Source organism: Stegodyphus dumicola, chromosome 5 (assembly GCF_044657685.1).
Source record: "Stegodyphus dumicola isolate Sdum_Otavi_A_Nest chromosome 5, ASM4465768v1".
NCBI lineage: Eukaryota > Metazoa > Arthropoda > Arachnida > Araneae > Eresidae > Stegodyphus > Stegodyphus dumicola.
In genome coordinates, this window is record NC_140772.1 from 129,196,226 (window position 1) to 129,220,445 (window position 24,220).

General features: G+C 33.7%; 1 protein-coding gene and 1 non-coding gene across 2 annotated transcripts in view; one reads left to right on the forward strand and one right to left on the reverse strand.

Moving 5' to 3' along the window:
• Nucleotides 1–1,090: 1,090 nt before the first annotated feature.
• LOC118183917 (uncharacterized) overlaps nucleotides 1,091–24,220 on the reverse strand; it is a 220,358-nt gene continuing 197,228 nt past the window's right edge. Inside the window, exon 3 of the mRNA XM_035353530.2 lies at nucleotides 1,091–10,705. Coding sequence (XP_035209421.1) covers nucleotides 9,596–10,705 — 1,110 coding nt within the window. The 3' untranslated portion in view covers nucleotides 1,091–9,595. The remainder of the gene's footprint in view (nucleotides 10,706–24,220) is intronic.
• On the forward strand, nucleotides 18,184–18,255 carry TRNAT-GGU (transfer RNA threonine (anticodon GGU)). The gene has a single exon. It is a non-coding gene; the product is annotated as a tRNA-Thr (tRNA).

Here is a 24,220-nt window from a genome sequence, read left to right on the forward strand (position 1 = left end):
TCAGCTCTCATCTCTTGATATCCGGCTTTTATCTCAGCCCTCATCTCGGCTAAGAAGTCCATCAAAGTCTTCGTTTCCTCCGCCATGGTTTTGTTTCTTTAGGCAGGTCACTGGCATTCACTCGGAAATCCCACTTCTGACACCAGTTGTTACGGTTTCTCTTTTCTTTTGACACCAGTTGTTACGTTATTTTCTTCCTTTACGTTCGTACGGGGTTCGTAGATTTGGAGTGAATAAAGACGACACTTGATGAAGTATCGAAACACACTTTATTTACCAATATTAATCAGGACAGCTCCAAAACACTTTTACAGTCGTCGAAGATCTACAATAAACACGCTGGAGCAATCAGCGACACAGCCTTCACACTGTCAGGCAATAACGGCGGAGACAGCTTCCTGCAAAGCACCCGACTCTGCTTGGTCGTTCTCGGAACTCCACGTACTCTCGAGACTCTTCACGCTACAACTCGCGATGCACTCGACGACACACGAGCACAGCTCCCGACTCTTCGGTTCAGTCGTTCTCGCAGCTCAACACGCTCTCTTCACGATGCACTAACCGCGATACACTAAGAGACACCTTCAGTGCACTCGACGACCCACTCGGCACTCGTTGCCCGGCTGTCAACTCGATCGACTCCGCACGGCTCGCTAGACGAGGCACACTCTCTGAGACACACTCACACTGACTGCGGGCTAGCAGGGTTTATATAGCTTTCGGCTTGTGTTCGAGAACATTCTGGGCTAAACCGGTAAGAATTCATTCCAGAAGGTTCTTCAACTGTCCATGGTATATCGCCAAATGGGCCGATTTCTCACCAAATGGGGCAACCCTGCCTTCTTTGCTATTTTATGGCAACCCTAAAACTGCTTTGAGGGGAAGCCATCTTACATTCATGGACATTTCGTAACAATATTATTACATGGACATTTCGTAACAATATTATTGTGCATTATGGTTATATTCTAATTATTTACTATTTGCTTAAAGAATAAATGAGCTATTTCAAAATGATTAAATTGTTTGGAGGAAAACGTTTGTGTTTGTTCACAAACGTAAATGAGGCAAATGAGATACAACATAATTTTACATAACAGTTTATTTAACTAGAACGACAATAAATACAGATATTAAAAATCACACACTTGTATTTCCAGAAAGAACATTTGAAGCTTTGATGCAGAGATAGTCTTTCTACTATAAAAGAATAAAATAACATCTTTAAAGTAAACATCCAAGCTTTTTCATTGAAATAAGGATTACTATTGATTGGCAAATGCATAAAATTATTTATTAGTGCCTGTAGTTAGAATGAGAATTACAAGACTTGAATACTAAATAATTTATTTGATGAGTTCGCATAAGATAATAACATTGCTGCTGCTAATTTAAGTATAACACGTCTAATTTGATCTTCATAAAACATGACGGAGAAAATTGTTCTCTTTAACATCTCTTTTTAACATAAGGAAACAGACAAAAATGACTAGAACAGTGTGAAGAGCAAAATGCAAAAATACATCACAAATTCTTTACGGCAAGAAGTAACAGTGCTTTTTAATACAAAGAGCAAAATATATCTTAAGGTATATAAAAGTTTCTCATTTTTTGTTCCAAAAATTTATTTTAAAAATACTTTTTTCCATTTCTTTTATCAATTTTGAGGTAATGGTGTCAAAAATCTTGTTCATGTGAACATATTTGTACATTATATATTTAGTTTATTTTTCAGTATTTTATTCCTTTAGGTAATTTAGGAAGTTAGTACAAGACTGACATATTTAAATGAAATATTTTAAGAGTTTTTTTCTTCTAGTCAAAAAACAAATTTAATGAGTTTTGCTGCAGTATTTAGTCTGCCCATGATTTTATTCTCCCCCCCCATGTGTTTATGTGGCATAGAATAATGCTGCGAATTTTAAAGCTGGTAGTTTATAATTTCTAAGGTTTTTCAAAGACTTTCTACTAAAAAATTTACAAAGTAAAGAATATTATATTTTTATGGTTACCAATAATAGCAGCAGAAAGATAACTTACTTTCAGGAAATGTGAAAGTTGAAAAGCGGAAGGCCACTGAATAAATAGAACAAAACTTCGATATTTAAACAAATTTGTTAATGTTTAATTGATTTGGTATTGTATTTTGATGATATTATATTGCAAAAACCATTAAATTTGTTTTTCAGTACTTTAGCTTAAGTATTTATATGAATTTGTTTAAGTACAAGCTGTATCAACATAATAAATCCACATAGTATTCCTTCTGCTTAATATTGTTACTTCATTTCAAGTTTAATATCATCTCTCAAGATTACTTTAATGCAAATGAAAAAAAGAAAAAAGTGTTTTTGAATGGAAAAAAATTCTTAAAAAAATATATATCATGTCGCCCCCGAAAAAAAAAAAACAAAAAAAAAAAAAAAACCGATATATAGAAAATTATAAAAAATGCGATATCATTATTTATGTACAAAACTATTTCAATATTTATTATTTTTTTTGGCATAACGGAGTAATGGGTGTTACTCAATTAGATATAAAATTTATATGTTTAACGGCCTTTTTTTAACACACTGATTTCAAAACCATGTCAAAATTCTGAATTTAATTCATTAAGTATAAAATATTGTTCTATTAGTCCCTTAGCAATTTATAAATTACACTAAAAATCTAATTAATTTAATAGCATATCTTTCTATTTTATATGATATATTCCACACATTTAATAAGTTGTGTAATTAATAAGTAAGTATTAATAAGAGTGTAATCATCATAACAAGGAACTATTTTTATAATTATTAAAGTATCTAAATCATTACACATGTTATTATAACGAGGCATAACAATTACTAATTGGTGTATTTCAATTAACATTTTAATGATGGGACTGCCAACTGGCATTCTAATCAAGCTCTACGTTAGTTATCAATTGCATGTTAATTGTTATCATTTCCTAACAAAAAGTAAGGTGACAAAAAGAGTTTCTTGGCGGTGTATTGAAATTAGGGGCTTGAAAAAGCGTGGGATTGCTGCTCAGTGTAGGGGGAAAATATTATTTAAAAAATATTTGCTTGGTTAAGAATTCAGAATTCCCAGCTGAATTAACTGGTTAAGAACTCGCAAATTTATTTCAGGATGCTAAACTGAACTATTGGAGAGATTATCTTTTAAATATTAATGTTTGTAAGTTGTTGAATGTTTATAGCTATATGGAATGGAAATTATTTCAATGAAGATATATTATATGTCTGAAATTAAACTCGAAAATGGTGCTGATTTTTTTTTTTTTTTTTTTTTTTTTTTTTTTGTAAAAAGCGAAAATCTATTGTTGTAACAAGGTGTTTCCTAGTTAATAATGATTGTAATAATCTTGTTTTCCACAGAAAAACTAAAGCAAGGGGGTAGGTAGAAGCCTTTATGGACCAGATTTTTTGCCGAATAAAAACTGTTAACGTCTGAATAACGTGAATTTTTGTGTCTTCTACAAGCCTTTGTTTAAAGTTGGATATTTTTCTGGTGCAGTGGTTGAAGTACTTGTCTTTTGATTCAAAAATCTCTCCTTTGAATAACGTCAGGTGCTTTAGCTTGCTTTCTTTTTTGGGATAATCCTTTTAAGAGCTCTTCGTTAATAAAATTAATTGTCACTTGAGAGAAGAATAATTTATTTAGTGACGTTTAGTTTGCATTCACTCTTCAGATATGTATAAAGGAAGCTTCCCCTCGGTTATATGACTTTTACAGTAAGAAAAACTAAGAAATTTTATTTCTATTTTCATTTTATTGGACTTCAGAAGATAGTTTAGGCCAGCTTAGTGTCCATCTATTTCAAATACATTACGAAATGTCGGTAGGAAATTTGTATAATTTTTAAAAGCTTCTTAAATGAATGAGTTGTGTTTGAGTGGGAAAGGAATGTTTGTTCCTTAGAAATAGGTTTTCCTTAGGATTATACCACTGTACTTGTTGTTTGGAATATTATTAGTAATGATCTTTTAGTTCCGTTCTCTAATTCTCATAAAATTGCTTGTGATGACGATATTCTCCATATCGTTGAATAAGGGTTTTTAAATAATAGGTATTTCTGCATGCGATCCGCGTTAAATTTCATCTTTTGTAAAGTGGTCTAATTCCCAAATTGCATTTTTGCCACATAAAAAGTTTTTAAAAAAATTAATTTTGATTGTTAATGGTGTATTTGATGCAAAAACTAGGGCCTCTTAACTCTGAGTATCTCTTCCTTGATTTTGTTTCCGAATGTTATCTGTTGTTCCGAATCTCGGTGTTATTTTAACTAAGATATTGAAAAAAATAGAAAAATTACATTGCATAAGTTTCTTTAAAGTACGAAGAATTTCGTGCTGGTCTTTGTCATACTTTGGCGTTAGTTTTGAATTTTTAAGAACTATGTATAAACATGGAATCGTGCCGTTTGTTTCTTACGAACCTTATTCCTGAGGGCATGTTTTAAAAAGTAATGGTATAGACTGAGGAAGATTCAAATGCGTATTAAAGAGTACAGTTTTGAAGCAATATTTACTATTATAAGAGTCCATCCTATTTGCTTGAAAACTTAATTTTTAAACGAGTAAACGAGTATTTGGTCGACTGCATCGATGGAAAGTTTCCTCATTGTTACTTTTCCCATAATTTTACTTTGGGACGAAAACAAGTAATTAATTATGAGAAGTACCTCGAAAATTATATCCAAAATGTTTGTTTTACAGACAATTTTAAAATGAATGATAAATGTGTCTTTGAAAAGTTGAATCTTAATATTTCTTTGATAAATGTCTGAAAACGGTATACTCATTATAATCGAAATGAATGTACAATTTTTCAAGCGGAATTGGTTTGCATTTATTTTGAAGTCAAATGATTTAAGAAATATGGAAATCTGGGTCATGGTATCTTACATGTCTGATCGTCTCTCTTTAACATTTATTGAAAAATAATTAAAGTGCAAAAAAATTAGCCATTGAAAAGGTTTTGACTATTAGTTATTTCAGCAGTAGAAATACTGAAGTTCTCTTGTTTATGTGCAGGGATATTACGAAATGAACGCTGGTGAAAGAGCCGAATTTTATTGAAATACGTTTTGAATATGCCAGTGAACATCTGTTCGTAATCCAGTTTTGAATATACCAATGGGCATCAGTTCCCTACGGTTCCTAAGAGCTTTCGGAAGACATGTTACCATATAAACTCATGGTTAAATATAATGAAGAATTTATCTCATCTTGCAAATCTACTCATATCAGAAAAATATTCCTTTCCATTAAGCACGGGCTCAAACCTATATCATTCTTTTTTACAGACTTTAAAATTACGCACTTTATTTCTAGGCATGGCAATTTTGCACTAGTTTTACCTCAAGCCGAATGATTTTGAGTTTTTTTTTTTTTTTTTAAAGGGTGACATATGGAATCATTTGCTGTCTTGCCCTTCGATGAATCGAAATTCATTCACCAATTAAATCTAGGTACAGAAATTCATTCATAAATCAATAACCCGACTCTTTCTTCTGACTAACTTGAGAAGTTTTGTTAAATCTTGCCCAGCGAAATTTGATGTTTTTATTGCTTCAAACCAGCCTCTTTATCTCTTTCGGAAATTTTGTAAATACTACTTATAATGTGAGTTGATTTTCCATTGTTTCTTTGATTTTGTTAATTTAATTATGTTAATCCAATACTTTACGTACCTGACACACGGTAGATTGTATTGTTCTTGTTAAAAATATTATTAATTGTTAACATAATTATAAACATTTATTTTGAGAGTAAAAATATTAATTATTAATTATATCTATTTTATATTGATACTAAAACTGATGTATGAAGCAAAAACCACAAAATTCGAATAATTATTTATCGTAATTAAAATGTTAATTAAGAAACTAGTATTCTTTCCCATCATTAATATGTTAGAGTTTTGAAAAAATTCGCAGTGATAAAAGTTTTACTTGAAATGTTTAAACGTTGTATTGCTGAATTTATGCTGGGAAATATTTCTGAATATTTTGTATATATATATATATACATATATGTTTAATATTCAGAAGTTTCAGAAGCAGTATTCAGAAAAGCATTTTATTTTAAGAAACGCAAGGTTTGAGTGGCTTAAGGTTTTTTTTTTTTTTTTTTTTTAAATGTGGCAGATATTTTTTCTTTCTTTTAATGGAATGTTTTAGAGCTTTTATCTCTGATTAATTAACCAATACTGAATCAGAGTTTATAGTTAATTATTTTCTGCTTAGTGACGCATGAGATAAGTACGTCGAAAACATTGTAAATTAGAACTCGGAAACAAAATAAATCTGAAAGGATACGAAAATAGAACATTCTATGAACAGAAAAAGTTTTAATTATTTTTTAATGAGAGTTAAATTGTGACAGAGCTGATAAAAAAAGAGGATATCTTAAATATTGATTGGTGATGCAGTTGTAATTGTAATGTTACTTAACTATTAAATGGATAAGATATACTGCAAAAAATATAAAAATTCCTTTAAAAATATCTTGAAGAATTTCATTATTTGAAAACTTTTTAGTGCCCTCTTGGGAGGAAAATGCATTCTAAACATTTAAAACTATGGCTATTTTATTTCTTCATGACATTTCAAGTGAAAATACTTACAAATGTGCTGAGAGAATTATACCTATTGAAAATATTCCTTTTTCACCTGCAATGCATTTCAGTTCTGTATTCTCTACTTCATAAGTTGGTAAAAGATTTTTTATAAACACTATACTGATTAATTACAACTACTTCCCTTGTCAGCTTGAGCATTATAACTATTCAGAGTTCTAAAAGTATTGTAATTTACTATTCCTTCAAAAGTTGAGTATATTGCAGTTTTTTCACACAGTATTATTTATTTTATCTTTGATTGGTTGGAGGTAAGAGTATTTTAATCATGAATTAGTTTGGAAAAAAGTATAGTTTATTTAGTTGTTTTCACATTATACTGATACTTAATTACACTAAAAGACTGAGAGGTGATTGGCGATCAAAACTGCCAAGAAAACAAATTAAAAAATTATGTAATCAATGCTCTTGCTTTTTTTTTTTTTCTGAGCCGTTTGTTTAGTAGTTTATAAATAAAAACATATACGTTTTATAAAGTTAGTAATTGCTAATATGTTAGGAGAAAGGACTGATCTAGAAAATATCTGATTGACTTGATTTTTTAGGCGTTAGGGAAATAGAAAATCTTGATTTAAAATTGAATTATTTATTATTTTAATTTTAGTAGCAAACAGCAGCTAACATCATATACTATTATTTCATGCTGTTCTAGATATCGGTGCTTTTCATTTAATTCAATGTTTTACTCTTAATTAAATATGAATGGTGGTTTTCAGAGCAGCTTAAATTTAATGCAAAATTTGAGCCTTTTCATAATTTTTATTTTGAAATGTCCAATTTTGTTGACAGTGCTTCATAAGTATTAAATTAAAATCACCTCTCAGCTATTAAAGACTGAAAAGATTCAAAAAGACACACATAAATTGCTGAGCCAAGGGGTAGTTGTCGGACAACATTGGAAGCCTTACTACTGAGTCATCACTTACAATGGGAAATTTTACACTTGTATTTATAAGTATTATATATGTATATATACTGTTATGTACACACAAAAAAGCAATGATTTTCATATTGCATCACTGGTAGACCTCTTTTGAGAATTTCAAATTTATGGCAAATCATCTGCAGACAAATTTACAAAGACGTAAAATATTTAAATATAATATATAAAATAGAGTATACAGCAACAAGACAATATTCATATGTTTTAAAAATAAAAGTCAAAAAGACGGGAAAAAATTCATTTTGAATATCCATTGGTTGTCAGCTTACGATCTTTATATGTTTCTTTGCAATTTTCCTTTTCTTTTCATAAAATTGGAGACATTGTCATATCTTTTTAGTCAAAAACCAAAGAAGAATGAATGTTCCCCCCCCCTCGTTTACGTATTTTCTTGAACTAGGGGTGCACAATTTGAATTTATTTGCAAACTAAACGAAGTACAAGTTATAAAAAATCTTGCTTTCCATTACCGATTAATCAAATTATTTAAATAACTTGTGGAATATTAGAAAATTCGTCACCCAGACGGGGAAGTGGTTTCCTGACTGAAGTACCGAAGGGCCTGGGTTCGAATCCCGTACAAGATATGAATATAATTTGTCCTTCCCTTCATAGGAGGTAACAGTGGCCCACCCATTAAAGTTGCATCCGTAATAAAGTTATCACCGCTTCGAGCCTTAGTACTGGCCAACGCCTGCCTATAAACGGCTAGAGCCCGCCATTGGCGAGCAGAATTAGAAAATTCTGGATATATCAATAAGAATTTAGGTAATGTCATAAATTGTTACATTGAGTTAAGAATCCTATCTTCTGACGTTAGTAAATATCCAGTGTTCTCTGTAGTAGTGTAGGCTAGACTACCTAGTGATATCTTGTCCATGATTAAAATAACAATTTAACTGTAAGTTTAGTTCAATACTGTAATTCTTCATGTATATTAGTACCCAAAATAGATTAATTTTAATTCATCTATTTTGCACACTAATATGAATGGAAATTTTAATAAAAATTTAAATTAATATGTTTGATGCTCTGATTACAAGATGCAGAGGTATTTTGTAATTTGTTTTCAAAATAAATTTGCTTGAATAATATTCATCATTGAATAAATGATTTCATACAAGTAAATTCATTGGCTCTGAGGTTTCTCTCATTAGTGCTGGAAAGTGATATAAAGCTGCCGAACTAAATTAGTATGTTGCAGTGTACTTTTTATTAAAATTGTATATATTCAAATACTTAAATATTGTTATTTAATGGTCCTTAATGTGTAGATATTTTGCCTTTTAAAATAATTTGGTTTTTTGAGCATTTATTTAGCTGTGAATTTAAAGAATAATTTTACTAAATTTCACATTGCCTGTTCCAGATCACGGTTATTTTTTTCTAAATAAATTGAGAGGAGGGACGATAACTAAATTAGAAGCGTCAGACATTCTTTTATTTTTATTTGGAAAACTTTTCCTCTCATTTTAAAAATACTGCATTTCCGGAACAGCACCTAACAGTTTATTTTATACAATTTGCCTAAGAAAATTTCGATTTCTAAATTTTATTTTTATAGAAACTTATTTAATGAAATCTGTAGAAGAATATTGTGCACCCCTGTCTTAATTGAAAATTACGTTAAACGTTAAAAAAATTGCAAATTGAAAAAAAAAAAAAAAAAAAAAGGAAAAGGATATTTTGTCACTTAACATTTTCTGTTCATATCCCATATTTTAGTTAACTGTCGAAACATCTTCTTTCATATTAGAAAAACACACGTTTTACAGGCTAGGGTAACATTGATATGACAACTAGTTTTAAATAAATTAAAGTTTTTTATAGCCTATGTGCATTTTCATATTCCATGATGTTTCCTCTCTTTAGAGGAAAATATATCTTTGGCCTCCAAAATTCAAATGCCAAAAGTGGTCCTCCAGACGATGATGAAAACCACAGCACAGAAAGCAAGAATTTGTGGAACGGTTCATAATACTAGGGGAAACGACAATTTTCTCAATAAGCATGGACAGTATCCAAGTCACCGAGATCTTCCAAATCAAGAGCAGAGCACTCCGCCCATGGCTGGTTCTGCAGTGTATCTTGCTGCTGTTGCAAAGGTGGCCTTTCTACAATGTATGATGCAGCATTTTGTTGCACATAACTATTGATAAATATTCCATTATTGTTTCCACCGATCATGGCATTAGTTGTGGGGACAGATGATGCACTGGTATTACCAAAAGGTACTGAAATACTGAGCAGGGGTGTGACAGTGACATCGAAAGAGGGGTGTTGAAACCCCCACCAGTCTGTCGTGTTTGAGATGCCATGAGTTGACCCTCCGATGTCTAAATGATCGGTAGTCACCAGATCTAACTCGTTAGGGAGATCTGAGCTACTGCCATCTGAGCTGAAGAGATCATCATTGAGTGCCAGAGCTGTGTTTACGACCGACGAAATTGAATCTTCTGGGCGATATTTATACAGGCTCTCCAACTCTAGATCGGGATCACCGAGAACATTCCAACACAAGTCGTTATTATTTTGTCCATTCATGGCAGAATTTTGTGGAGCCCGTAATCCTCCATTATTCATACCAGAATGAGGTAACGGTTCCAAAACTTGAAGCACCTCTGTGTCATGCTGGCTCATGGTTGGCGGTGAGGTTTTATTAGGGACCTGGTGGCGCTGCGGCGTAGGCACAAGCAATCGATCGGTTTGAAAGTCGCACATGGTATTGGAACTAGTGGTAGCATATGCGAAAACTTCTTGGTGTGATGGAGAGGACATTACAGGAAGAGGCTTTAAATCGGCCATCATTTCCATTTCAGTGTGCGCCAATAGAGATCCTGCAGAACTAGGCGGTGTATCTTGTTGAAAGGTCTCCAGGACCCTAGATAAAGTATCTGACTGTCCTTTCAGTTTATTGTCCCTTCTGGATTTTTTCGTATTTCCACCTCCTGCTTGTCTCTGAGCGGGCCTTCTTTTCTTAAATATGCCATCTACTAGAGACTCAGCATACTGAGGATCCAGTCTCCAAAATCCTCCTTTCCCAGGTTCGTCTTTACTTCTGGGAATTTTAATAAAACATTTATTGAGCGACAAGTTGTGGCGGATGGAGTTCTGAAAAACGAAACGAAACAGAATTACAAACTGAATATATGGTGCAAAATTATGCAAATAATCACAGTTATATACAGTTACGAAGAAAAATGTAGTATATATATATATATTTTTTCTTTTTAAAGTTTTCTATTATCATTATACCGGCTTCATTTCCTCACACAATAGATATGTCTATCCTAAGCTTTTCGAGCAGAGATTAAGTTGCTCAAATAAGATGACTGAATTCTCTACATGTGGATGGAGAGGTTTGTTGATGCCAGGTTTCAGGTATTCAACATCTGTGCGTGATGTGGGTCTATAGCCCTATGATAGAGAGCTGAGTAACAGTTAGGTATTTCTATGAGAAGATAGCGATGAAAAACTACGGTATCTGTTCCGAAAAAGGTCCGATGGACCTGTTTTAGAATCTCGGAGGAGGCATGTATGTTTGTAAGTCTATAGTGTCTATGCAGCAGGGGGCACTCAAAATACAAGGCAAACTGAAAGTCCTCTCGAGAGGTTGTGGTAGAAGAAGAGGGGTGGGTGACCTTCCGAACACTCCCGGAGTGATTTACCTCGCACTAAGGCGGAACTGCACAGTTAGTGCGCCGTTGGTACCGTACCTGTACGACTAATGGTGAAATTCTGGTGCCCTTCCCATTTCTACCTGTACATGTCGTAGCTGCTCCGAAAGGAGAAATTAATGATGAATGAATGCAAAAGATGATCATCATACGGTGAAAAATTCTTTGCTTTGAATACTGAAGTAGTTACGGAATATTTGATTAAGTTTCCTTTACCTGAGAGCTGAACGCTTGGGATTATCGTACAAAATCCATATTTTATCAATAGTCACGTTATGATAAAAATAATATTATTGCGTTCTACGGGTTCGTGGATTTGGAGTGATTAACGACAACACTTGATGGATAATTGAAAACACAATTTATTAGCCACTATTACTCAGGACAGTTCCATAAACACGTTTTGCATCTAATGGTTCTGTGAGACCAAAGGTGCATCCAAGAGATAAGAGGTTTTGTAAACAATAACAACATTTATTTACAAGAAAATATATGAAAATTTTAAGCAATTAGAGATATATTATTAGGCATCGCTGCTTTCCATGTCCTACATCTTTGGTATCCTGCCTGCCACTGACTATTGGGACGAACACAGCGCCCTCTAGTCAGAATGACGCTGGAAATATGTAATACTCCCCACCTGAACTCACTTGAGTTCACTTACCATTGAATTTTAACTAAATTTACATTCAGGAACCATTTAAAATTACAAGAATAAAAATATAAATAGCATATTATATCAAATACAAAGCTTCAAAATTATTCAGTGACTTAACATACAAAAACCAATTACACTTTTAACTTCCAAAGAAAATTGTTCAAATATCATGCCTTAAAATATAATCACAATTAAACTACCATTAATACAAAGATAGAACATTAACAGGTTGCAACTCAATTAAACTAACACAATCAAGGATTAATTTCCAAATTATACACAAGTTGTACTGAGCGTTTTATTTGTCCTTTAGGAGTCTGAATAAGAAGAGAACGAACTTTTCCATCTCTTCCTGGATATAGCTCTAAGATTTTTCCCATCATCCACATATTTCTGGGATAACGCTCATCATTAATAAAAACAATATCATTCACTTTAAATGAATCTATATTACCTGGTTGTGGAGAAATACAAGCTGATCTTAGATTAAGTAAATATTCCTTTCTCCACCTGTTCCAGAAGTGATTCAAAAGTGTTTGCTGATATTTATATTTCTTTACCAAAGAATTCCTATTAACATTAAAATTTTCACTGTTATGTTTTATTACAGGTAAAGACACCAATCTTTTACCAATAAGAAAATGACATGGGGTGAGTGGAGAGGGTTCTGAGAGTTCGTTGTACAGATACGTGATAGGCCTAGAATTAACCAGAGCTTCAATTTCCGAAAAAACAATTTTCAATTACTTCAAAGAGAGAGAGGATCGTATAACAATTTTCTTTAAGCAGGTTTTAACGGTTCGTATCTGTCTCTCCCAGAAACCTCCCCACCATGGACTTTTTTTTCAACTATAAAATTCCAAACTACACCTATAGAAGCAAACAAATTTTTAACTTGATCATTACCTATCTGATTCCACCATTTTTTCAATTCACAATTTGCTTTTTTAAAAGCTTTGGCGTTATCAGAATATATAGTGGAACATAATCTTCGATGAGAAACAAATCGCCGGAATCCTAACAAAAAAGAATCAGCACTTATGTTAAGAACTACTTCTAAGTGGATAGCTCTTGTCACTGCACAGCTGAATATAAGTAAATAACACTTTGAATTAAAATCACGAACAAAAAATGGTCCGGCAAAATCCACACCACATTCAAATGGTGGATGCTCTTGAATTCTATCAGGCGGTAAAGGGGCAACCACCTGCATTCCAGATTTCACTTTGAATCGTCTACAAATCAGACAGTTATTTAACACTTTTTTCACAAATTGACGACCTTTAACAATCCAGAATTGTTCTCGTAAATGTGTTAAAGTTGCATCAACACCTAAATGGCACATTTTAGTATGAGAATCACAGATAAGTAGTTCAACAAATTCATCATTAGATGGAAGAAGCCAAGGATGTTTGGCTCGCATATCGTTACGTGAAAACTGTAAACGTCCGTTTAAACAAAGTAAGTTATTATCATAAAGTTCAGGATTCAAATTAAATATGCGTGAACTCTTATCAATAGTTCTTTTAGAAAGAAGTTGGGTAACTTCTGTACTATAATGCTTGAATTGAGTAGCTTTGATCCAAAAACGCAAAGCTTGCTCGAGTTCTGGAGTACATATAGGTCCATTTAATTTTGTAGAATTAGGTTTAGAATTGTGCACAAACCTTTTAATCCATGCAGTAACACGCAGCAATCTACTTAATTCGCTGAAGTCATTAACGTCCAGTAACGATGACATAGGTAAGTTTCCATTAGCTGAACTGGTTACCATGGAATTAACCAGTGCAGTCTGTCGCTCTTTCACTATAACGCGTTCATCACAGATGTCATTAAAATGATGTAGCGATTCTTGAAGAGGCCACGAGTAAAGTGGTTTAGACAACCAAACAGGGCCTGACCACCACAGAGAACTTGTAAGAATCCTTTTAGCCGATTCTCCTCTAATAGTAAGGTCTGCGGGATTGTCGGAGCCACTGCAATGGTTCCAACACTCTGGTAGAGTCAGCGACTGCACTTGAGCTACTCTGTTGGCGACAAATGGTTTCCATTGTTTAGAAGATCTTTTCAACCAATGAAGGACGATTTGAGAGTCGCTCCAAAAGAAAATTTGTTTCGCGAAATTAGGAAATAGACCTTGTAAACAATTTCCTAAACGTGCAGCGAGGAGTGCTGCCATTAACTTTAATATTGCAAGAGTCAAAGTTTTTAAAGGAGCAACTTTACTTTTTGACATTATAAAGCTCACTTTGATTTAGCCATTGTAATTCACGTACCTTAGGAACGCAACAGTCCCATATGCCTTGGGACTGGCGTCACAAAACACATGAAGAGAAACTTCACTTATTTCTACACTTTCAAAAAACCTTCTTTCAATAGATACTGATTCAAGTTCACAAAGTTCAGAACACCAGATTTTCCATTTATTCTGTAGGTCACTTGGCAAATCTTCATCCTATTGTAGACCACGTTCCCACATCTCTTGCAGAAGAATTTTCACCGTGATTACAAAGGAACTAATCAGTCCACATGGATCAAATATCTTTGAAATAACTCTCAAAACGTGACGCTTGGTGATTCTAGCATCAATGGAATCCCTAACATCTCTTAAATCTAATTTAATTTTATCCTCAACCGGATCCCACTTCAATCTCAAAAAACCTGTTCCTTGCCCGAAGTCAGTATTTTCCTCATATCCGTTTTCATTCCAAAGTTTATACAATTCCGGACAATTAGTTTTTAATTTCCTCAAATGAAATCCCGCTGCTTTTAATATCTCTATTGCCATAGACGTCAAATGATAAGCATCTTGAACTGTATTGGCTCCATAGCAGAGATCATCAACATAAAGAAAAGAATTTAACATGTCATAACATTTTGGATGATGTTCCTTAAATTTCTTAATGTGAAATTTCAAAACGCAAGCCAAGGAAAATGTTGAAGTAGTTAAACCAAATGGGAGACGATTTAAATGAAGAGTTTCGGTTGAATCACCTACCTCTTCGGGAAACCACAAAAAATTAAGGTATTTTCTATCTTCCTCCGCAATCTCTATCATAAGAAAAGCTTTCTCTAAATCTCCGCAAAATGCAAGTTAATACTCTCGAAATTTAAGAATTATGTCCAATAAATTTGAATAAAGATTTACTCCCGATTCTAGAGACTCATTAAGAGATTTATTATTTTCATTAGCCTTACTGCTGCAATCATAAATAATTCTAACTCGAGTTGTTTCCTTGTCATCCCTAATTACCGCTCTGTGGGGCATATAATATCCTGAATTTTTATCTTCATTAACACATTTTCCCACAATCTGACATTCTAACTGATTCGATATAATTTGTTTTTACTGGTCATAAATTTCTTGATTTTTATTTAGTTTGTGCTTTAACGAATCAAAACGCTTTTTCGCAACCTCATAATTAGAATTCAACCCAACTGCAGGTCCCAAGTTTTCCTTCCACATCAGTCTACAAACTTACCTTTCCCCATTAAATTCCAGAGAATTTTCAAATTTTTCAATTAATTGATTGTCCCATTCAGAAAAGTTTTGTTTGTCTGACTGAAATTCTTCTATTTCCCAAAATTTTTTCAAATCGCACAAAATGGAAGAAGAGTCCATGACTAAACATATATTTCCATAATTATTAGTCAATTAATTACTTCTTTCTACTCCCGCTAGTAACCAACCGAAACAAGAATTTATCGCAGTAATGTTTTCATTTAACTTTACTCTCTCATGATAAACAACATCCCAAAATGAATCGCATCCGATAAGTATTTCCGTCTGACAGTCGAACTTTGATCCCTATTGCGCAACGTCAATGAAACGATACCGTATTCCTTCTCACGTGCTATTTTGTCTCCGAAAGCAAAAATAGCTATTCTTTCGTAGCGTATTGGCTTTAATTTTAGTTCTTTAACTAATAGAGATGAAATAAAACTTCGATGACTACCATTGTCTAAAATAACATTAGTTAAGACTGAATTTTTATCCGAACAGGCTAAAACTGTACATGTTTGTAAAAAGGGCTTATTTTTGGTACATATATTACTATGAGACACAGAAATATTCTCGGCGTTTTTATTATATTTAGATTGTGAGTCATTCAAAACAGTTTTGCTTTCCACTTGCTTCTCACAACCTCTCATCATAACATTAACGGGTTTATTTTTTCTACACATTGACTCATGATGAAAATTGCTTAAACAATTTTTACACGATATTTTTGCCCTACATACGCGAGACATGTGATATTTTTTAAAACAACACCAGCATCTAGCTTCACTCCCAAGCTTATTTATTTTTTGTTCTACATCCAATTTTTTACAACTTACGGAATCGTGATGACCGTCACAAAATAAACAAACATTTTTTATTTGTGTATTTAACGCTGAAGCGGTTGATATATTTTTAGGCTTTGAATAGTTTTTCTGATAAGTTTGACCACTTTGATAATTTTGGGAAAAGGATCGTTTTGTTTCATAACTTTTTAGGGGGCTCATCACAGTTTCGGCAATTTCCCTAGATTCGACTTCATTCCTCAAAAACGCAATAATTTCCAAAACCTCACAATTCACTTCCCTGTTTCGTTTTCGGTGAAAATCTAACACCAAATCTTGTGGTAGCAGTTTCAATAATACTGGATTCAATAAATGCCCATATGAACAATCCGTTACATTTAATGAACGCAAATTTCTTATATTAACTTCTATTTCATCGTATAATTTACGCAAACTCTTAACATTAGACGAACTTCTCACGGGTTCTAAGCTTAATAATTTAGTCATATAAGAATTTATAATAGAATCAGTTCTACCATATCTTTGTTTTTAAAAGCTCAAGACATGAGTCATAGTTTTTCTCATTTAATTCAAAACCCGCAACAACGTTATATGCAGGACCAGAAAGAAGAGATTTTAAATACTGGAATTTTTCAATTTTAGTAAGTGAATTGTTTGAACCGATTGCGCTATCAAAAAAGTTTAAGAATTCCATAAATTTGCAGAATCACCAGAGAATCGCGAAATTTCTAACTTTGATAATTTTAAAGCCGTAAGGTTGTTTTCAGAAACACTAGATGTGTTAAGAACTGAAGAAGTCCGCTCAACATTTCCTGCTGCTAATTCTTTAATTTTGCTCTTTAGTTTAATCTTAGCGAACAATATTTTGTTATCGTATTCTTCAGAAGCTTTTAATTAACTTTAAAATTTTTCCGGATCGTCTATGAGTGCTTCCACCTCTAAATGATTGCTTTTCAAGATCTGCTCTTTCGTTTCTAATAGTTCCAGTAGTTCTGATAATGAACTTACGTCTTCAACAGCTTCATCGAGCTTCTGCACTCTTTTAACTAGTTTAGTAACACTAGCGCGAACGTTACTTCTTTTTCAATTATTTTCGAAAGCTTATCCATATTAACTTAGAATTTGTGAGTTCAAAAGATCTTACCTCCACAGTCCAGTATGCAATGTTACGTATCCAAAAGCATACGTACAGTATCCAAACTTCTCAGAAATATAATCCAGTAATGATGACTAATTACTTCCGATATTCCACATTCGCGGACAAGATGCACCAATTTTGCATCTAATGGTTCTGTGAGACCAAAAGTGCATCCAAGAGATAAGAGGTTTTGTAAACAATAACAACATTTATTTACAAGAAAATATATGAAAATTTTAAGCAATTAGAGATATATTATTAGGCATCGCTGCTTTCCATGTCCTACACCTTTAGTATCCTGCCTGCCACTGACTATTGGGACGAACACAGCGCCCTCTAGTCAGACGCTGGTTCAATTCCCGGCGAAGGCGGTTGCTAATTTTTCATCTCGTCTGCTTCCAAAAAAATCCTAATGACTCTACAAGTGGCGCCCGAACTAAAAGGGTTGTGGATGATGATTCTTTGCATCCAGGACTTGGCGACTAGGTCCCCTAAAACCCTAGTCGCCCTTTAAGAAGGGGAGTATATAAGGTATTTCTCCCACTTCCCTAGCGTGCCTTCGTGGTGTAACGGTAGCACGCTGGGCCGGTATTACAGAGGTCCGTGGTTCGATTCCCGGCGAAGGCGGTTGCTAATTTTTCATCTCGTCTGCTTCCAAAAAAATCCTAATGACTCTACAAGTGGCGCCCGAACTAAAAGGGTTGTGGATGATGATTCTCCGCATCCAGGACTTGGCGACTAGGTCCCCTAAAACCCTAGTCGCCCTTTAAGAAGGGGAGTATATAAGGTATTTCTCCCACTTCCCTAGCGTGCCTTCGTGGTGTAACGGTAGCACGCTGGACCGGTATTCCAGAGGTCCGTGGTTCGATTCCCGGCGAAGGCGTTTGCTATTTTTTCATCTTTTCTGCCCCTAAAAGAAATCCTAATGTCTCTACACAGTCACGAAAAATCTCTTCTGAATCCATTTTGCAGTCCATTTTGGGAAAAGGAGACTTTTATTCTGTCCGTACGTACAGATAAAAACATCGTTCAAATGTAATCGAGAGCGGTCAAAATAGAAATTTTCCTTGATATACGATACCCGCAATTTTTCGCGATTACAATACTTCTTTTACTTCATAGAAGGAAGTAAGAAAAGCTAATGTGTACACCACATAACTACTTTGTACGGAATATTAAATTATTCGCATTTTTTCCTGCATTTCATTTAAACTTTTTTCCTCGAATGATGCCGTAAGGTATATTAAAGGTATATTTCTTATTCAATTAATTCGGTTTTCACTTCACGGCGAGGCAAAAATACATAAAAACTCAAAATATTTTCATTAAAAATTGAAAGATATAGAAAAACATAAAACACCAAATACAATTAAAATAATTATAAAAACAAATTTTACGATTAAAGTTACAGTTTCTACGCAAAAACAAGCAATTCTACCAGCAGGCAAGAAGGCAGATTTTTCGGTACACGAAATTAAAAGTTTACTTTTGGCCCCACTCGTTAAAAAGACACTGAAGGTTCAGAAGGGCTTAATTCACTATTCTGCTAAGTTTCAAATGTAAACAAATACAGCTGCTATGGTAAAAAAAAATTAGACATTGCCGCACTTAAACAACTTTTAAATTGTCGATAATTCTACAACTATTTCATGGAGATTAACTAAAGGCACAAAAACGTAACTGGAAGATAAGAACAACATAGTTCAATCATTGTTAAAGCAAAAAATGCACAATTTACCAACATATAAGAATAAAAATTAAAAAAAAAAAAAAAAAAAAAACTGAGCTCACTGAGCCGCCGAGTAAAATAGTGTGTGTATATATATATATCAAAATAAGTCAGTCACAGCTTTTCATCATTTTAATATATACAGGGTGATTATAATTAAAGTTTAAGTTTCAAAACGCTATAAAAAAAGAACCACTCATGAAAATGACGTCAAATTTGAAAGGAATGTTATTGAAGAAGGCGGAAAGCGTATGGCAGAAGGAAAAATTTAGTTTCAAAAGTTAGCAACAGATGGCGCTGCAAGCGGAAGAAGACAAATTAAAATGTTAGTTAAATTTCAGTCTTATAAAGCCGCCAGGTACCAGGCTGTTCCTCATTTCGCGTCTCAGACGTTCGCCATAAGTGTTTCATTGCAGGACCGCGCTCTGCTGGTAAAACTGTATTACAAGAATGACGATTGTGCAAGAGTAGCTCTGCAAAAATTCAGGATACTGAAGGGTATAAAAGAAGACGTTGGTCCAATGAGTGTCGTACGTCTAAAGAAAATGATGCAAAAATTCGAAACGACAGGTTCGTTTGAAGTGCAATCTGGTAGAGGGAGAAAACGAGTGCATTCGACGGTAGTTGAAGAAGTGGCCACAGCATTACAGGAGGGGTCGGCCGGTGGTGTGCAACCGTGCAGTGCACGAGGAATTGCCCGAACATTGGACAGGCCTACGAGCACGGTGCTGAAAATTGTACGAAACATCCTGCAATGCTATCCGTACAAAATTGGCCATGTGCAAGAGTTGCTTCCGTCTGACTTGACAGCTAGGGAGACGTTTGCGTTAGAATTCCTGGCTCGCATGGAAGTGGATAATGAATGGCCGTGGAAAATTTTGTGGACAGATGAAGCCCATTTCCATCTGACAGGATACGTGAATACCCAGAATTGTCGAATATGGGCAACAGAAAATCCACTGGCAACGCACCCCGTACCACTTCATCCTAAAAAGGTCACGGTATGGTGTGGCTTTACGGCATCATTCATCCTACAACCATATTTTTTCGAGCAGACGGGTGCTTCCGGTCCTGTTACCGCAACCGTCACTGGTCAGAGGTATGCGTCTCATTTGCGCAACCACGTGATTCCAGCTCTGCAACAGCGTGGATGTGTGGATGAAATCATTTTTAAGCAAGATGCGCTCCTCCGCACATTGCACATCCCGTGAAGCAGCTGCAGAGGCGCCATTTTGGAAATGCTCGAATTATCAGCCGTCATTTCCCTACAGACTGGCCATCCCGATCGCCTGATCTTACTCCGTGTGATTTCTGGCTGTGGGGATATCTGAAGGATGTTGTGTTCCATGCTCCAATTGCAAATTTAGCGGAATTAAAGGCACGCATTTCGCAACGCATTCTGAACATCACCCCGGAGACACTGCGATTCGTTGTGGAACATGCTGTTTGTCGCTTTCAACTTGTTGCACACAACGGTGGACACCATAATGAACATGTTTTGCGCCAGTTCCGAACTTCTTTGATGAATGGTTCTTATGCGGTATGTCGCCGCAAAACTCTTGAAACCGATTTGTCCCTTTCGATGTGATATGTACAGTCATGCAAATAAAATTATTCAACAATTCTAATTTGTCAATGCGTTTTAATGTGTAACTTCCACCTTAGCCGTTGTTTTACGAATCATTTCTCGTCGTGATTCTGCCGCTTACAGCGCCATATGTTGCTAACTTTTGAAACTAAATTTTTTCTTCTGCCATACGCTTTCCGCTTTCTTCAATAACATTCCTTTCAAATTTCACATCATTTTCATCAGTGGTTCTTTTTTTATAGCGTTTTGAAACTTAAACTTTAATTATAATCACCCTGTATATTACTTTTGGTGCGGCTGAATAATAAAAAATAGAAATTTGAGGAAATTATATTTGAAGTTTTCAGTTTAATGGAAATTTGAATGCAGATAAACATTCACAGAACGTTTGTAACATGTGTTTCAATTAGCATATTGACAGGAAATTTAGGTGATTAGATTTATCAATGTATATAGATATATTTAAATATTCTAACTGAATACTGAAATTCGTAATATTTCTAAAAATTGAAAATAGTATTATTATGGTTTTAAAACTTTAATAAATCTAAACGAATACAAGCAATCAAATTGAATATTCAGTGCATAAGTCTAAAAGTGAACATTCTCAAACATATCTCTTCAGATTTAAAAAAAAATCTTGTTCTTTTCTATTATGCTCAACTTTCTATTATTTTTATTATTATTATTATTTTACGTTTCCTTTTTTTATCCTATGTTACTGTTTTATGCTCTTTGAGCATCCCACCGTATAAAAAGATCTGATGTGGACACCACATGACATCCTTGCACGGCCTATTTACCAAAAATGTCCACGCACATTTTTGCTGCATTTCTTTTAAACATCTTTTCTCGAATTTCATTAGGGATGTACTTCTCATTCAGTTCATTCAAGTTCTCACTTAGCGGCAAGGCAAAAATACATAAAAACTCAAAACATCTGCATTAAAAACTGAAAAATATAAAACTCCAAATAGAGTTAAAACAGTTAAAAAATATTTTACAATTAAAAGTAGAGTTTCTACGCAAAAGGAAGCAATTCCGCCAGCGGGCAAGAAGGCAGATTTTTCAGTGCATGAAATTGAAAGTTTACGTTTGATCCTACTCGGCAACTTCTTAAAAATTGTAAAATACAGAAAAATCTAAAGCACCAAATACACTTAAAAACACTTAAAACAATTTTTGGAATTAAAATTAGAGTTTCTGAGCAAAGCAAGTGGTTCGATCAGCGAAAGATAACATTTTTGGGCATAAAACTGAAAGTTTACTTTTGGTCTCACTTGGTAAAAAAAACATTGAAATTGGTGCACACACTGACTTAATTCATTATTCTATTAAGACTTTCAAGTGTAAAGAAATGGCGGTCCTGTTAGTCTTAGCACCACTTAAACTTTTAAATTTTTGATAATTCTACAATTGTTGCATGCAGATTAACTAAAGGCATAACAACCATAACCAGAGCATAAGAACAACATAATTCAGTCACTTTTACTGCAAAAAGTGCACAATTTACCAAAATATAAGAATAAAAAATCCTCTCATTGAGCCGGGTATGAGAGTGGATACATATATATATATACTTCTGGTGTGGCGATTGCAACCAAAAAGGGAGGTGCAGAACTACATGTTATAGCAGTTCCCTATAAAAATTTCAACTAAGTCGCATACAAAAATTTTAAGACTACTCGTTTTTGAGTTATGCGAGATAGATACGTACTTACAGATGTCACGAAAAAAATCTCTTCAATCCATTTTAAATCCATTTTACAACTCGTTTTGGGAAAATGAGTCTATTTCTCCTTCCTTACGCACAGATGTCACGCAAAAACTTTGTTCAAATGAATGTGAAAGCGGTCAAAATGGATATTTTCGTTAAAATATGGTACCCAGAATTTTTTTGATTACAATACTTTCTTTACTTCGTGCAAGAATCTAAAAAGTTGTCTTAGAATACTATTTTTTTATTAACATATCTTTAATATTCTCTAATATCACGTAATGTATTTGTAATACATAATATTACATTTATATCTGTTTCGGGACCATAATTAGTTTGTATATATCTGGGTACACAAGGTGAATGTGGATAAAATGTATGTTGCATCGTTTGGATACAAATGGCATTTAATATGTTTCAATATAATATGTAGTCAGATGCAGAAAAATGGGAATAGAAAGGTGTGAATACAAAAATAAACTTTTATTGAGTAATAGTTATAACCAGTACTCGTTTTTTAAAAATGTTTTAGACTCAATAAAATCATCCATTTTTTGCTGAAATTGGAAACAAAAATATAAGTAATGGGCAAAAAATTTTCTAGTGACATGCATTACTTTTCATGTTTCACAGTTGGTAATTACTTACAGACTGCTATTACAGACTTTGTATGAGATTATGTTCACTAATGTTTCCTGATTCCTCTGATTGCTTTTGGTGTTCTCGCTAGATATGTTTCATGAATTCATATATAATAAAGGCTTGAATGAATTCAAACCGGGACCCAAAGGACACTTTCAAAGTCACTTAAATATCTCTAGTACATGTGGAGTTGATTTAGTGAGAATTTTAACATTAAAAAAGTTTAAATTTTCCCTTTAAGTTTACAAAATTTTTAAATCTACGCTTACCGCTGTTTTCCCCCCGAAGGAAAAACAAAAACACTGTTTTCAACCATTCCTTAAACTGAATGCGAAATCTTTAGTTTTTACTGGAGTTAAAAAACAAATTCTAGAATCAAACCTATTATTTATCTTTATTATTTTCACCGAGTTATCTATACTAAATATGTGAATGCTTGGGTATGAATATAAGGAAAACTTGCTTTTCGTACGAAAAATGTGCTTTAGCTTCTAGAACATATTGTAGTTAAAATATTTTTGAAATTTATCATAGATCTTAAGCATATAAAATACACTGGCGTACAAAAATTTAGAAAAAATATTGTTTTTAAAGGTTACAACCTCAAAATCAAAAGCCAGTAGTAATTTTCATGAATGTAGATCTTCAGCAGAAAGCTGGTATGTATTCAAATTCTGAAACTGTCAAGCTATGGTGCATGAAAAATATTAACAAAAGGTCAGGAATTCACTCTCGATTCCCTAAAGATAAACATTGTCGTAGTTAACGCTATATGAATTTCGTTTCATATGTCACACAGTAATGGCTACTAAGAAATATTTCAAGGTACTCACACGACTGAAGGGCGTATCCTGAGAAAAGTGGCTATCGAGTTGAGTACTGTCCCTAGCACTGTATTACAAACGACTGCTTTCAGAACATCAGGTATTGCTTGAACAATTGGTTATGATGGTTCATGAACTGCGCCGAGTGATGACCCTTTATAATCTTACAGGACATGAGAGACCAATGCTAGATAGCTGAAAAAGCTAGATAGCAAAAAAGAGCAAGCGCTAATAATGTCGGTTTATTGTGATCAGTGACTCCAGATGTGGACTATAGTATTTTCTTGGCGTTAAGTCTTTTTAACGCTTTCCCATAGCGCTGGACAACAGTATTGCGAACTAATGAAG